At 41.9% G+C, this 14,675-nt stretch overlaps 1 protein-coding gene across 1 annotated transcript in view; it reads right to left on the bottom strand.

Moving 5' to 3' along the window:
* The window catches only part of SLC9A9 (solute carrier family 9 member A9), a 529,357-nt gene that overhangs the window by 484,835 nt on the left and 29,847 nt on the right, over positions 1 to 14,675 (bottom strand). The window contains exon 3 of the mRNA XM_037153405.2: positions 1,542 to 1,619. Within this exon, the coding sequence (XP_037009300.1) occupies positions 1,542 to 1,619 (78 nt within the window). The remainder of the gene's footprint in view (positions 1 to 1,541; positions 1,620 to 14,675) is intronic.

Below are 14,675 nucleotides of genomic sequence, written 5' to 3'. Positions count from 1 at the left end.
TATGCATTATATAATATATATATATATATATATATATATATATATATATATATATGTACATTAGCATGTTTTCTTAGTATAACTAGAAATAAAAATAATGTATGCATTTCACCACCTCTCCCTTCCCTCACTGCTTAGGTGGATTTTGTTGTTGGAGTCTCCGTTTCTGGTCTCACTGCACAATGACTCTTAACCAGTCTATACTGCAAAGGACAGAGGTATCTCAGAAAAGTAAGGAGAGAAAACTCGTGGAAAATGATGGAGGAGAGAGGTGAGAAACAACTCACTGGCCTGGTGAGACCTGAGACAAAGGGAAGAAGGGACTGAGCCCTGTCCATGCAGGGCCTGAAAAGAGAGTTTTTAAAAAGTCTGTTGTCATTGGAACACTTTAGCATTTTAAAAATACTATTCCAAAAGATGTAAGTTGCCTTCTGACTTTTATTACTGGATTTCTGACTTGTATTTCCTCTGAGTGTAATGAAACAAAACTTTAATCACCTACAACAGTTTATTTTCAAGACTCACACAAAATGACACCTAGTACTGGGACAGGATGAGGAAGAATGGCCTGAATGAACTCATCCTTCTCAATCTTTTCCAGTGCTTGCTGGGGAAAATTCCCTCCTAGTTCTGTGAGTGGGACCTGCGCTGTCAGAACTGACAGCAAGAGGGAGCCTGAGTCCAGGAGAAAACTAGGCCCGAGCTGAGCAAGTTCCTGGCACCTGGCACTGGAGCTTACAGGCCAAGGTGGAGGGCTCAGGAATGCCTTGTGGGTGGGCAGCAGCGCAGCAGCCTGGATGCCTCAGCCTCCCGATACTCGGAAAGGCCAGAGCCTTGCTCTGAGGCACAGTGGCTGCCAGCACCCCAGCTGTCATTGGATCACTAATTGAACAGATGTACATGTGCAGGCTGGACCCAAGCAATGGCGGGCAAGAGCACGGAAACTGTAGAACTGGGCTTCCTCTCTGAGTGACACCAGCTGAGTGCTAACCAAGCATGCCTGAGCTCTCACCTTGCTGGATAAACCCAGTGTTACTAACAGCCAGCTCTGTGATTACTGCCATCTAGAATAGCAATGTCCAATAGAGATATAATATAAGCCACATATGTTATTTAAAATTTTCTAGTAGCCATGTTAAAATGTTTTTAAAAAGCAAAATGAATTTTGATATTTTATGAAACCTATATACCCCAAACACTATCATTTCTAAATGAGATCAATATAAAACCTTATTGATATATTTTATATTCTTTCTTAATACTAGGTCTGAAAAATCCAACGTATATTTTATATTTTGAAGGTATTTACATCCAGACTAGCACATTTCAAAGGTTTGATGCTCCATATGGCTAATGGCCAGTGTACTGGCCAGAGCAGGTTTGGAAGAACTGCAAGCATGTCAGATTTCAATCTGAATCACATAATCTAAGACAATGACATTCTTACCAAATAGGTAAACCCATCGAATGACTTTTCTCAGCATGGCTGGTAATATTCTCTAATTAATGATGAAAGAGGAAAATGATCACTGTCCATTTACCTTCTTCAGGCTGTATCCTGCATGAAATATGATTGGCGGCAGCAGAACGTTGAAGAAGATTTCTGGATCAAATGTCATCTGCCAGAAAACACAAGGTGCAGTCAGAGAGATGCTCCTTCAGGACTCACAAAAAGTGTGTTTTAAAAATACAGTTATATCACCTTCTCCAAGGCTGTAGGAGGCAGGTGAACATGCTATTAAATGAGCAGAGATAAAAATAAGCGAAAATGTCAACTTGGACCTTCACAAGAGCAATGGAACTGTAAAGTAACATTTTAAAGGGAAAGTCTCTCCTCCACTCCACAGCTGACGATGACAACTACAAGCCTGGATGAGACGTCTCTGGACAAAGAAAAACTTTTTCCTTTTATTTTGCTTAGTTTTTTATTCCTCATATTTTAAATGTTTTTACTCCACTTTGTTTTATTTTTTCTGGTCAAAAGGAATTGGTAGTGCTCAAACATTTTAGCTCCTGACAAAAACGTATTTAAATTTTTGCCAAATAAAATATTTTCCCTACTTTATCCCATTCCAAAGTTTAAAATATTTTTAGCCTCTGTGAAAAAAAACACACTTTAAAGTAAAAATGGATTTTCTAGGTCATTGGCTTTTATTTCAATGCCAAAGTAAAATTGGTCACAAAAATTTTCACTTGGTGTGAAGTACAATGAAATGAGTTGTAGAAATTTTTGAAGCCATTATCTGCTATTTGCTGGGTAGTCTGAAAATGAAGACATTTACTCTTTAAACCTTCCTTAGAACCATTCTCTTCCTCCTCCCCCCTCCCCACCCCCTTCCACATACACGCACACTGCATTCATTACTTTACCACCAAGGCCTTCTTACCAGTACGGTACTCATCACAATCTTTCAGATGTATGGCCTTCACACTTGACAACTATCATTTCTAATTTCCTCTCCCTTCTGTGCCTGAATTCTTACTCATCTCTGAAGGTAGGTCTTGAAAGCTACTCCTCTCTCGTGCTCTGAGTTCCTGTTCAAAACCGACGCTTCTCTCTCCTGTGCTCTTTCTGCACCTCGGGCCTTCCATACAGCATACGTGCTCTACGACACACTTTATGTAATTACTGTTTTGTGTTTGACTGTGTCCCCCTTAAGTGGGAACTTATCCAGGACCATAACGATGCCTTAGTCAATTCTGTGTTGCTTTCATCCCAGCTAGTGCTAGCTCACTGTTCAAAATATATTTTCTAAATTGAAAAAAATTACTGTTGAGAGTCGCATCTATTCAGATGAAATGAACTATGTATGTATCCATAATGTCCTCACACATCATAAGTATGGATTACATAGAAATTAAGAGAAAACTTTCTCGACTCCATTTTCTTTTTTTTTAAATTTTATTTATTTATCTTTTAGAAGGGAAGGGAAGGAGAGAATTAGAGAAATATCAATGTATGGTTGCTTCTGGTGCATCCCCTGCTGGGAACTGGTCCCTGCTGGGAACTGGCCTGCAACCCAGGTATGTGCCCTGACTGGTAATCGAACCGTGATCTTTTGGTTCGCAGGCCCACGCTCAATCCACTGAGCTACACCAGCCAGGGTTTCGACTCCATTTTCTGATTTGGACCAGACTGAGTGTTGCCAGAGTCCATCATCTCCCGTCCCCAAGCTGACCCTGCCACTCCACTCATCTAACAGTAGGAAGGGGGGATGGAGGAAGGAAGAGCCCTCTCATAGACCTAAGTGCTCACCCACTGATGCTCAACCGTGTGTGCAGGTAGGTCAGTGATGGTTCACCTACCTCTCCTTGCCTCAGTCTCTTCATCCTTAAAATTACTATAATAATTGTGATATCTAATTCTAAGGTGGTTATAAAAACTAAATGAATTAATGTTTGGATAGCCCTTATAGCTTTGCCATTATTAAGCATTTTAAGAAATGATTACTAAAGAAAATAAAATATGTGATTAAATATTTCAAAGTTACTATTTGAAAAAAACTGCCCTGTTATCAGGAATTCTTGAAGGTTATAACTGTGTCAAGTTTGGGCAAAGATCTTACTTTTCCTTCTAAGTTTACTATTTTTTCAAAGATAATCTGAAACAGCCTTGCTGATTTATTTTTATGAGGCCTCTTGGAGAGTATGTCAATTGTACATTTGAAAGTTTTTAGCAAAGATGTGTATTTCTGAGAGCTGGAGGGAAGAGGCCATGCATCTGTGATCATGTGGAAGACAGAGTTCTGGTGGTGCAATGTCACATCTTGGAGAGAAAATCCCTGCCATGGCAGTTTTTCTGCAAAAATCAGGTGGATCACTCAGCCAGAACATTTCAATAAGCAGAATGCCCATTCCCGGCATGCAGGTTAACTAGTGTGCTATCCAACTGTGTTTTCTGGAGCAGCCAGAGGAAACTGGCGGCTGGGAATGGCGCGCAGCACACGAGGATTTATTTGCATATGCAAAACAGATTTGTGTTGCTTTCAGACTAGCTGAAGCTTAGGAGCTGCTAAATCAGAGATCTGGGAGTGGCTCCAAACCCAGACAATTTCTCAGAAATGGCTGGGTCTGTGCTGCACCAACCTCCAGATGGTGGTGCCACATGCCGTGCTATCTGTGTTCAAACCAAGGCCTTGGAGACGAGACTGCTTTTAAGGCCCAAACAATGAAAATCTTTCAGTACAGTATAAGGGGGAAATATCTAAAACGGGATGAATGGGAGGAGCAGAAAGGTAAAAATATTTCAGCTGAAGACACTAGTCATTTGAGATATAAATCTCCCAGGCTTTGTGTAATGATGAAAATGCTGTGTAACTGCACCACACGCTATGGAGACACTGGCCACACAAGTTACTGAAGAGTTAAACTGGAAGCTAGTGCTGAAGAAGTGAATGATTATATTTTCACATGTGTGGCTAGCTGATATTGGACAATACATTTATAAACAGTTGCTAGTTTATAAATCCTATCATTCAGTTTTTAGATGGTCTACCATCTTATACAAGGTGTGGCTAATTTGGAACAAATTAGACTCTCAGATGAAAGATTTATGATGCCTCACAAAAGCAGTGAAGTTTTTAAATATTGGGTTTTGATTTTTTTAATCCAGATAATAGGGGGGACACAAAAACATCACTGTGCTCCCCAGGATGCAGGAGTGGCATCTGTTACCGCGTATGTGCACCCAGGTTAGGTTAGCTGTGGCCTCGTTCTACGTTCACAGAGATAATCAACTTGAAAACTTCCCAGAGTGGAGAGAACATGTACCCAGTTTCATCCTCAAGTTCATCCAAAAAGAACAGGTACACAATTCTGTTTGGGCCTGATTATTAAGTCATCACGTAACTCAGTATGACTTATCTGGGAAGAAATATCAGTGTTTTACACAGCGACTAAATAAATAAGCACTAAAATAACAGCCTTTATAGAGGACTGTGATTTATGTGGCATATTACTTCCAAAGAGGCACTTTAAAAACATTATTTCGTCAACTCTGACAACATTCCTGAGTGGTAGCTGGCACATGCAATCATCCCCATTTTCCAGAGACAGGACCAGAACACATGGTGTGCCCTGCGTCAGACTGTGACGGGATGTCACTGGGAATGGGGTGTGTATGCGTGGGCAAACTGTGTTCTTTCTGAGGGACACCAAGAGAACATAACTGCTAAAAGCAAGGCTTAAGAGTGGTTAAGGGAATTTGAGGCTCAGAAGCAGGCTTTCCTTATTTCAGCAATTTCTAAGTTCTTTGGAAAAGTAAAAGTGGTTAATAGGATGATGTATTGCATCATCTCCAATGCGTTGTTCATTAAAAGTTTAACAAGTCCCTTCTCTGCTGAAAAGTATTTCAAGATATGTGATAGGTGGACTGAATGAAAAAAAAAGACACTGTGTAATTTCAGCATCAGGCAGGGAGCTAAACCATAATGGTTTTCTAGGACAGAGATAGCAATCTGGGCTTGGCGGCCCCACAGGGGTGCTTGATGTTGAATGGAGCGGGAGCTGGGTCTTGAATTGGGTAGGAGACTATCTGTAGAGCATCAACATATAGAACCTCGCTCCTTTGTCTGTCCTGGGGGCCGTGGGCCTGGTTCGCGAGCCGCAGAGGAAACTGGCAGCTTCCTGGAGATTTAGTTGTATATAAGAGCAAGTAATTTGAAATATTTAAAATATTAAAATAAATGCAGCTATATTTAAAGTGAAATTCAAATGTGTGTGTCTTTTAATACAAATAGGAGACTTCAAAGAGATGGAGACTCCCTCGGGCAGGCAGCTTTGGGATGCTGAGATAGCTCAAGGGTGGGCCTTTCCTTTCCTCTGCACAGGATATGACTTGCTGTGAGAAGCACTGGGGAGGCAGAAAGAATAGATTCAGAGTATCTGATGAGAATATAGCAGATGCTGATTAAGTGACCATGGTCTCTCTGAACTTCAGTTTCCCCATTTGCAACATGGGCACAGAAACACCTACTTCTTAGAATTGCTTTTGTGGATTAAATGTAAAGACAGGTGCATAGGATTCTTCCTAGTACCAGTCCTGTTTGTTTCTCAAGAAGTATTCACTATACCTTAATCTAAAATGAAAGAAACTGCCGGAGCAATGTGTTGAGGACAGAAGGCACAAGGCATGTTTGGGGAATAGAAATGGACACTTAGGACTCTTGAGGGACAGAGGAGGAGGCTAAGGCCTGGCGCATGCGCATGTGGGCCCTCCCCAGACTGTGAGGCTCCCTCTGAAACAACAGAGATGGATTTAAACTGTATTTATTAAACAATGAACTGGCTACTGGGAGTATCAATCTGTGTAACTTTTAGTAGACTATTCAGCAATGGGTATTGAAGTGTCCATACCGTTTCATAGATAGCACGTCATCTGAGAATCTGTCCTGTGGGTACACCTGCACACGTGTGGAATGATATAAGGACAAGAACATTCATTGCAGGTAAAGGAATGGGGGAAAAGAAAGCACCGAGGAGGACTGAACCTTGGACCGGTTAAAGGAATTCTGGTGCCCTCCGTAAAACTGACTCCTGGTGCAACTCTTAGAAAGGCTGAGGAACTATATGGATGCTGCTAAAATATGTTGTCAAGCCAAAAGGGCAAGGAGCAGAATAGCATTCTGGATTGTGTGACAAAAATTGCTATGGGCCCACCACACCCCCATGTCCCTCTTCTCCTGCCCAGACACGTAGACTATGCTTTCTTGTGGTCATGTGGGGCCATAGAACAAAGGTCTGGCCAACTGAATGTGGACGGATGCCACGGAGACCATTCCTGACCTGCCCAAAAACCTCCCCAGATCTTCAGTGCTCTCTGTCTTCCTGCCTTTGCTGGCTCATAGAGAGCATCTGGCAGAAGTCCCACAGCCACAGGGACTGGCAGAGGCACCAGATTAAAGGACACTATGACAATTAGTGGTTCCTGGAGGAGACCGTAGCGCTCCTCTCACTGTGTCCAGGCATGAGCAAGAAATAAACCTTTATTGTGTTACATTATCGAGATCAGTGGGCAGTTTGTTAAAGCATTTGGCCTATTCCATGATTTGTGTAAAAAAGGAGGAGTCTATCATTTACTTGTATACATATATACGTAAGTATACATACTATTGGTTGCCTCCTGGAAGGTTAAGGAGGAGAACCTGGTGGCAGGAAAGGGGTGGGAATGGAAGGATTTTCTGTGTGTACTTAATGAGGGTGACTTTCTCTGTCCTGGCTTCATATCTATGGCTACAAAGGGGCCACTCAGAGTGGTGCACCCCAATATCTGTGCCATAGTGACACACAGGAAATGGTTGTCTTGAGTCAACGGGGGAGATTAGGGAACTTATGAGGCTACTGAGGGCTGAAAAGGTGAGACTAAGGCTCTGATCATCCTGGGCCTGAGGACAAAGCAGTTGAAACCCCCTGGTGCACCTGTAACCCATCAGCACGCCAACTGGGGAGCACTGTGCAGGATGTAATGCTCCTGGCCCTGGCCCCACCCCAGGAAAGGGAGTGATTAGTCTAATCACCGAGTTAGAGAAAAAGAATTGAGAGAGTGCTGCTCAGTACCACCCCCCGGCCCCCATGATGGCATCAGCCTGCTTACTGAAAGCACATGTGCCCAGCCCTCCAGCCCTCAGCTTTTACAAGAGCAGGGCCCAGCAGGAGGCCTAAGCCATCCAGTGGGGTCCGTGACTGGATGGGTAAGTCTTTCTGATTCAGGAGTGAAAGATGACAAGCCAGCTCTATTTCACCCAGCTTTTGATCTCCATCTTTCTCATTTCTGTATCTATGTCTCAACTAGTTTCAAAACCAGGTGGGCAAAAGAGACACCGAATGACCCCTTTGAGATTCCAGATTTTGAACCTGTGGAACCTTGAGCCACATAAATGTATTATCTACTCAGAAAATAAAGGCACTTTCTTTTAAAAAATAAGATGCGTTGGGTAGGTTTGTTTGAAGGAACCTCAAAATTGGCCTGGATGAAGGAAAACCACTCTTGGGTGGTCGGTACCCAAAGGATCACAGGGTAATTATGATGTGACTGAAGGCGGCTGTCATGGAGTGGAAAGAAACCAACAAACCCAGAAGACATTCATTCATTCAACAAGTCTTTACTTCGAACAAGCCAGGCTGTGGCAGGAGGATTAGCCAGGCTTGCGGATGAAATAGAGAGGTGAAAAGGAAAAGCGCCAGAAGGTACCCTGTCTCTGCACCTGAGTGAGTGACACAGCACATGTGCTTGGGGAGGAGGTGATTCGGCAGAGGTAAGAGGGGAGAAAAGCGGAGGGCTCAGTGAGGCCTCAGCTCACGGAGTGTGAGGGATCTGGGAGAAACTTGGAAATGTGTGCTTGGTGGAAAGGTCAGAGCCAAAGAGATATTCCCCAGAATCATCAGCATAAGTGATTTCGTGGGTGTAGATGGGCAGTCTGAGGGAGTGAGTGCCGCAGAAAAAAGGGGAGGACCAGGGACAGAACGTTGGACAGGGGAGAAGTGGAACTGCCACAGATGGAGACAGTGAAGGAACAGAACAAGGAGGAGAATGAGGCTGGAGCCACAGGAAGCCAGGGGAGGGGCACGGGGAGGGGCGGGGGAGGGGCGGCTCCCTCCTCAGAGTGCCCGGGCTGCTGGAGTGAGCAAATGACGGTACAGGTCACCCTGTTACATCACAACCTCAGACAGAACACTTTTTCAGAATAATCTTACCACTGCATTTGGGACATACTTTCCCCCTAATTATTCATTGTTTATCTTAAATTTAATACATGAAGAGAGAAAGAGGCAAGAATGAAAAACAAAATGAGCCTGAGTTTTTGGGCCTCCCTGTCTGGGGGAATGAGGGAGGGACAGCTGACTCTACCTGCCCCACCCTGATGCCCCTGACTGAGGAAGGGAAGAAGTCGGAGCAACCTGCAGAAACCCTCTGGGTTTCCTAATTAGGAAGTGGTTGTTGATCCTTTTCAACTGGTGTCAACCCAGAAGGGGGCACGAGGAGGTCAGGAAAGAGTGAGCAAGAGAACGCAGCAGCAGAGGGTTCTGGGCCCTGGGTTGGGGGCTACGCGGCAGGCAGGCTCTGTCAGGAACCTGACCAGGGCCCCCAGCTGGGAAACGAAAGATGCAGGCTGCAGAGGAGAAGGTCGGGGAGCAGTGAGGACAGAAATGGGGGTGGTGGTAAGTCTAGGGAGATGAGGAGGTAATAAGAGCAGCCAAAAAGATAACGAATGAACATTTTGTAAAACGGGAGAAATCCTACGCCCAACATGCAAATCTGTGAACCGACCGCATTGGGAGATGGCTCTTCACCACGGAAAGCCTCCTCCCGGTCCTTCCAGATGTTTCCTAGAGAGCCCTGGTGCTTGGCAGGCACTCGTCCGAGAAATAAGTGTTACCTCGTGCAGGTGAGTGTTTAAGAAATACTTAGTGTGACAGCCACACAGGCCGTAGGAGGGAGAAGACGCCTCAGCAATCGGCCATCCAGGGGTCGCACACTGACCTCTGCTGACCTCCAGGCTCTGTGGTGGGAGGATGTGGGGACTGACGCCTGGTGCCCCCTGGCCCTGCCCTCTGGTTGCTGTCTGAGCAGCTGTGATCTCACTTGTTGTTCACACTGTGCACACTTACGGGTTTTCCTTGAATGAAGGGGTCCTGTGCTTAAACAATATTTGTAACCTCGACCTAATATTGTCCCCCAGAAATCTTAAAGGACATGTGAAAGGTCGAGGGGTCACTCAGAAGCGCCCCTGAACTTAGAAACCCTAACCAAGAGCTCTCTCTTTGATTGTATTATATTGTTCTGAATTATGTTTTAAACATGTTTTAAAAGGCATGTTGGAGTTAAAGACCAACCCCCTTCCCCGCAACCCGCTCCAGAAGTAAACAATGCCCTGAAGTTAGAAAGTGTTCTTTCTGTAACTATACCTTACACTTCATAAATACAAGTATGCCTCCATAAGCAATAATTAGCATTATATGTGTAGTTTAAAATTTTACAGAAATTTAACAAATACTCTTTTGCATTCTTGTTAACTACAACACTGATTTTAAGATTGAGCTACATTATCACATGTGTCTCTTGCCCATTCACTTAGACTGCCGTATAGCTTCCTAGTACACGAAGATATCATTAGTGTTTTTTCCTCTTCTTGAACAAGAGAATTGGGCCAGGTTACTTCCCATTTTTTGCTATTATTAAAAATAATGCAAATGATAACCTTATGCTGATGTCTTTGTATACATATGAAAGTTTCTCCAGAAGGGGAAAATACACAGAGGTAGCACTGGCTGCTGTGGCTTAGTTCATTGGGCATCAACCTGCAAACCAAAAGGTCACAGGTTCAATTCCAGGTCAGCGCACATACATACCTGGGTTGCAGGTTTAGTCCTGAGTTGTGGTGTGCGCAAGAGGCAACCAATTGATATTTCTCTCCATATCAATGTTTCTTTCCCTGTCTTTCTCCCTCCCTTCCCCTCTCTCTAGAATCAATTAAGAAACAAAAGTTTTTAAAAAGGAAATAAATAGAGGTAGAACTCCTGAATAATAAGGTATATGAATCTCAACCTCACTAGGCATTGCCAAATCACTTTAAAGTGATAACACCCACTCCCACGGCACAGTATAAGACCATTTCCCCCCACTCTTGCCAATACTTAACATTGACAAATTGCCAATTTTTGCCAGCAAATGAGGATGAGCTGATATCACATTATTGTTTATTTTGCATTTCCCATTACTAAGGGACTGAGCATATCTTCCTCACTTACTAGCCTTTTGTGATAACTCTTTAGCGAGTTTTGGGGTTATGTCTTTTGCCCAGTATAACTTTTTTTTGGTTCTTTAATAAATCTGGTTACTCTTTCATTTTGGTTATTTATATTTCATATATATTCTATTCTTTCACTTCTTTAAACTGTTTAACTTGTCTTTTAACTTTATTAATGGTGTCTTTTTCATGCAAAAGCTTTTCATTTTAATATAGTAAAATTCCATTTTTTACTTTATGATTTCGATTTTTGGTAATGTCTTTAAGAAATCTCTCCCTGACCTGATGGCATAAATATACTTTCTCCTAGTGTTTTATTTTATTGGCTGTTTACAGTTAAGTTTTTAATAATCCGTCCCAAGTTCATTCATTGTATGAGGTGAAATAGGCATCTAATTTACTCTTCTCCCACATGAATTGTCGTTTGTGTTTACTTGTAAATACTCGTAAGTGTTTGGTAGTTTGCCCCTACCCCGCCAATTTCCATTTGCTCATCTGCTGCTGTCCAGTGTTTTTTCAAAGATTCATAAAACATTCACTCTAATAAATATTTAATGTCTATTATCCAATGGCCAGCCTGTTTAATAATTTAAAATACAGGAAAAGCTTTATACAGTCAGGTATATACAGTCACTGAAGCATTAGTTATACTAAATTTAAAAACAACTCAAAAATCAAGCACATTTACATCTCTCACTCTGCATTTTTCAAAGCCTGAGGAAAGGTTTAGGGTATGATAAAAATTAATAAAGCAAGTTACAAAGGTTTAGAGATCATTTGGTTTAATCTACATAGAAAAAATTATGTAAAAAGACTAAGTGGAAACTGAGCAAAATTTACAGTATTTGCAAAATGTTATGAGATTATTTGAGTTCTTCCTTAGAAAAGAAAATTTTCCTGTCCTCAGATGAAGATCTTGTAAAGTGATCATTTAGATCATGATATCACAAATGTAGTAGAATCACTAATAAAAAAAACATATTTTTAAAGCAACAAAGAATTATAAATATCTGAAATACAATGGAACCTTTTAAAAAGTTAGAGATAAAAGGTAATAAATAACACATGAGGTGCCCTGGCCAGTGTGGCTCAGTTGGTTGGAGCATTGCCCTATAAACTGAAAAGTTCCAAGTTCAGTTCCCAGTCAGGGCACATGCAAGAGGCAACTGATTGATGTTTCTCTCACATCAGTGTTCTCTCTCTTTTTCTCTCCCTCCCTTCCCTTCTCTTTAAAATCAGTAAGTATGTCCTTGGCTGAGGATAGAAGATTAATAATAATAATGATAATGATAATAAAAAAGATAAGAATTGAGGACCCTGATTTGTTATGATTTTTCAGTTAGTTAAAATATTACAAGAGCCTGATATAAAATCTATCAGGTAAGCAATAAGTGTTTGTTAAATGGTTAACCTATGCCATGTCCAAATTATTATTCTTTTCAGAAATTACTGCAAGACTGAGTACAGTCCCCCAAATAGAATACTTCATATAATGAATGTCAGTGGTTAAAAACAGTGAATCTCAGAAACATATATGTTTTCCATTAAAGTTTATAGGAACAGAACTAGATTATAGAGAAATGGTGAGAGAGCAATGTAGAGAAAAATTTAATATTCATAGATTAACTCTGAAAAATCATGAGAATATTTCTTTTCAAGTAACTAAAATTCTGGAAGTTAGAAATACACTATTGTACATGCAAACATTATACATGCAAAATGACAGATATAATCACTGGTATTTTATTGGAGGTAGACGGTATCTACAACTCCAGGCAAAATGAAGTGGAAAATTGAAAACAAAACATTTACATAATTCTAAATATTTGGCAGCATGGGGCTATGAAAAGAACATTGAACTCAGAGTCAGAAGACCCATCCTAAGATCAGTTCTGCTGCACATCAACCGTGACCAAGTCATGGGGCATAGGTTTCCCACTCTGAGGCCTGGCCGGCAGCCATTGTGTTCGCCTCTAGGAATAAGAGTGATTGAGGGGGTGGACAGCGCAATAAAGAAAGCATTGGTAAGTAACCCACTGCCTTGGAAAAGACAATGCATGTTCACCGTAACTTAGGCAGGGCTGAAGTCAAGGGTCTGTCTTCCTCATTTATAGACTGGTATAGCTACCGCTTGTCAATTAATTATAACAACAATTAAGAAGTAGTAACAATGTAATACTCCCATAAGATTATTACAGTTTTAAAAGAGCCTTCATACATAGTCTCTCATTTTTTCTTCTCAACAGCCGTGTAAGACAAATACCCCATTTTTATAGAGGTGGAACCAAGGCTCAGAGAGTTAATAATTTTCTCAAAGACACATACTTTGTAAGCAGCAATATTTAACTCAAACCCTAGAATCTAATGGTGGGCTCACCACTTTGTTGATAACAATAATGGTAACAAAACTAACAATTAATATATTTTGAGAACTTACTAGGAACCAGCCACTATTCTACAAGCTTTACATGTATTTTTCCATTTGCAACTCGCAATGACCCTACAAAGTAGTTAGAATATCCCATTTTACAAATGGGGAAACTGAAGTTTAGGGAGGTTAATTATCTTGCCCAACATCACATAGCTCATAAGTGAACCAAGTAATACAGCTCCATGGGCGCCCTCCAAACTACAAAATCCCATCTGCTGTCCACCTGCCAGCTCAGGTCACCCACTCCATGGTTGGATGTGTCTTCATTAACTGCAAATACATAAAAGTCACCTAGATTTTCCAGGTAGTTGCCATAGCATCCAGTCCCTGATAGCTATAAAGTCTTCTGTTTCTGCACAAGTTTCTTGAAAGATGAACTTACACCTGTTACCTTTATGGTTCTTTGCTCACATAACTGCACATGCTGACTTGATTCGGCAGCATGGAGTTGTAAAATATAAGAACAGTTTCAGGTAACGCCTGTTGTCCTGGCCTAATTCTTCACCCTGCCCCTCTTCACTCTTGGGTCCCAGTTAAAAGACAAAAGATATGGTTTCCCACTCCTAACCTACACACCCAAACTCCAGGCCTTTTCACTGACTATACATAACTTGATTTGGCTGTTGGCCCTTTGTGGGTCTTCCCTCTCTTGTATGGGTCACCTACCTCTTACACCAGCTAGAGCCATGACAGTGGGACTCCATTCCAAGACCAACTCAATATCAGCGAGGGAAGAAAAGAGAACAGGTGGATACCAGGAGGGCCTGGTTCCCCAAATCACCAAGAATTTTTGTTCCTCAGTACTCAGGTGAGAATCACGAGAGAAAAAGCATCCAAACAACGATGGAAACCTGCAAATCAACACTGAATTTCTCCTCTCCTCACCCCACTCCCCACCAATCAGGAACTGATCCTAATTGTGGCTGATCTCTAAATTAAAGGCCAAAGAAACCAAACCAAGCACTTCCCTGTGCTTTTTGACTTTCAGAATATACAGAAGCATTGAAGTCCCACAGGCTTTCTTTTTTGCCTTATAATTTGTCTGAGTTTGCATTATCTTGTGTGTCTTAGCTTTGAAGTGTGTGCCGCTTCCCCATTACAAGTCCTCTCGGGAGCAAGAGGCCTGGGGAAGCGGGACGGGGAAGGGCTGAGCCAGCAAGAACCGCAGTCACGGCAGGAACACCTGAGGGGCCTGGGAGTGGAGGAGGGGTGCGAACATCAGCAAAAAAGTGGATGCCAAACAACCTTATTTCAAATTAAAATAACCAGTTTTTCAAATGGTGCATTTGCCTTTAAAATGGTACATTAAAAACACCCCTGAAGGTTCTTTATCATCCCCACTGCAAACGTCTTCCCTGTCTTCCCAAGGGGGAACCAAGCTTGTCAAGGGCAGATGTTAAGCAGAGCAATTATTCACAGCACATTTAACACCAAACATAACTTCTTCTCATTTATTTTGAAAAGCAATCCTCCGAAATGGTATCACTAATTCCTGTTTT

Source organism: Artibeus jamaicensis, unplaced genomic scaffold, assembly GCF_021234435.1.
Source record: "Artibeus jamaicensis isolate MK-2021 breed Jamaican fruit bat unplaced genomic scaffold, CSHL_Jam_final contig_466, whole genome shotgun sequence".
NCBI classification, from domain to species: domain Eukaryota; kingdom Metazoa; phylum Chordata; class Mammalia; order Chiroptera; family Phyllostomidae; genus Artibeus; species Artibeus jamaicensis.
This window is presented reverse-complemented; position numbering and strand designations above follow the sequence as displayed.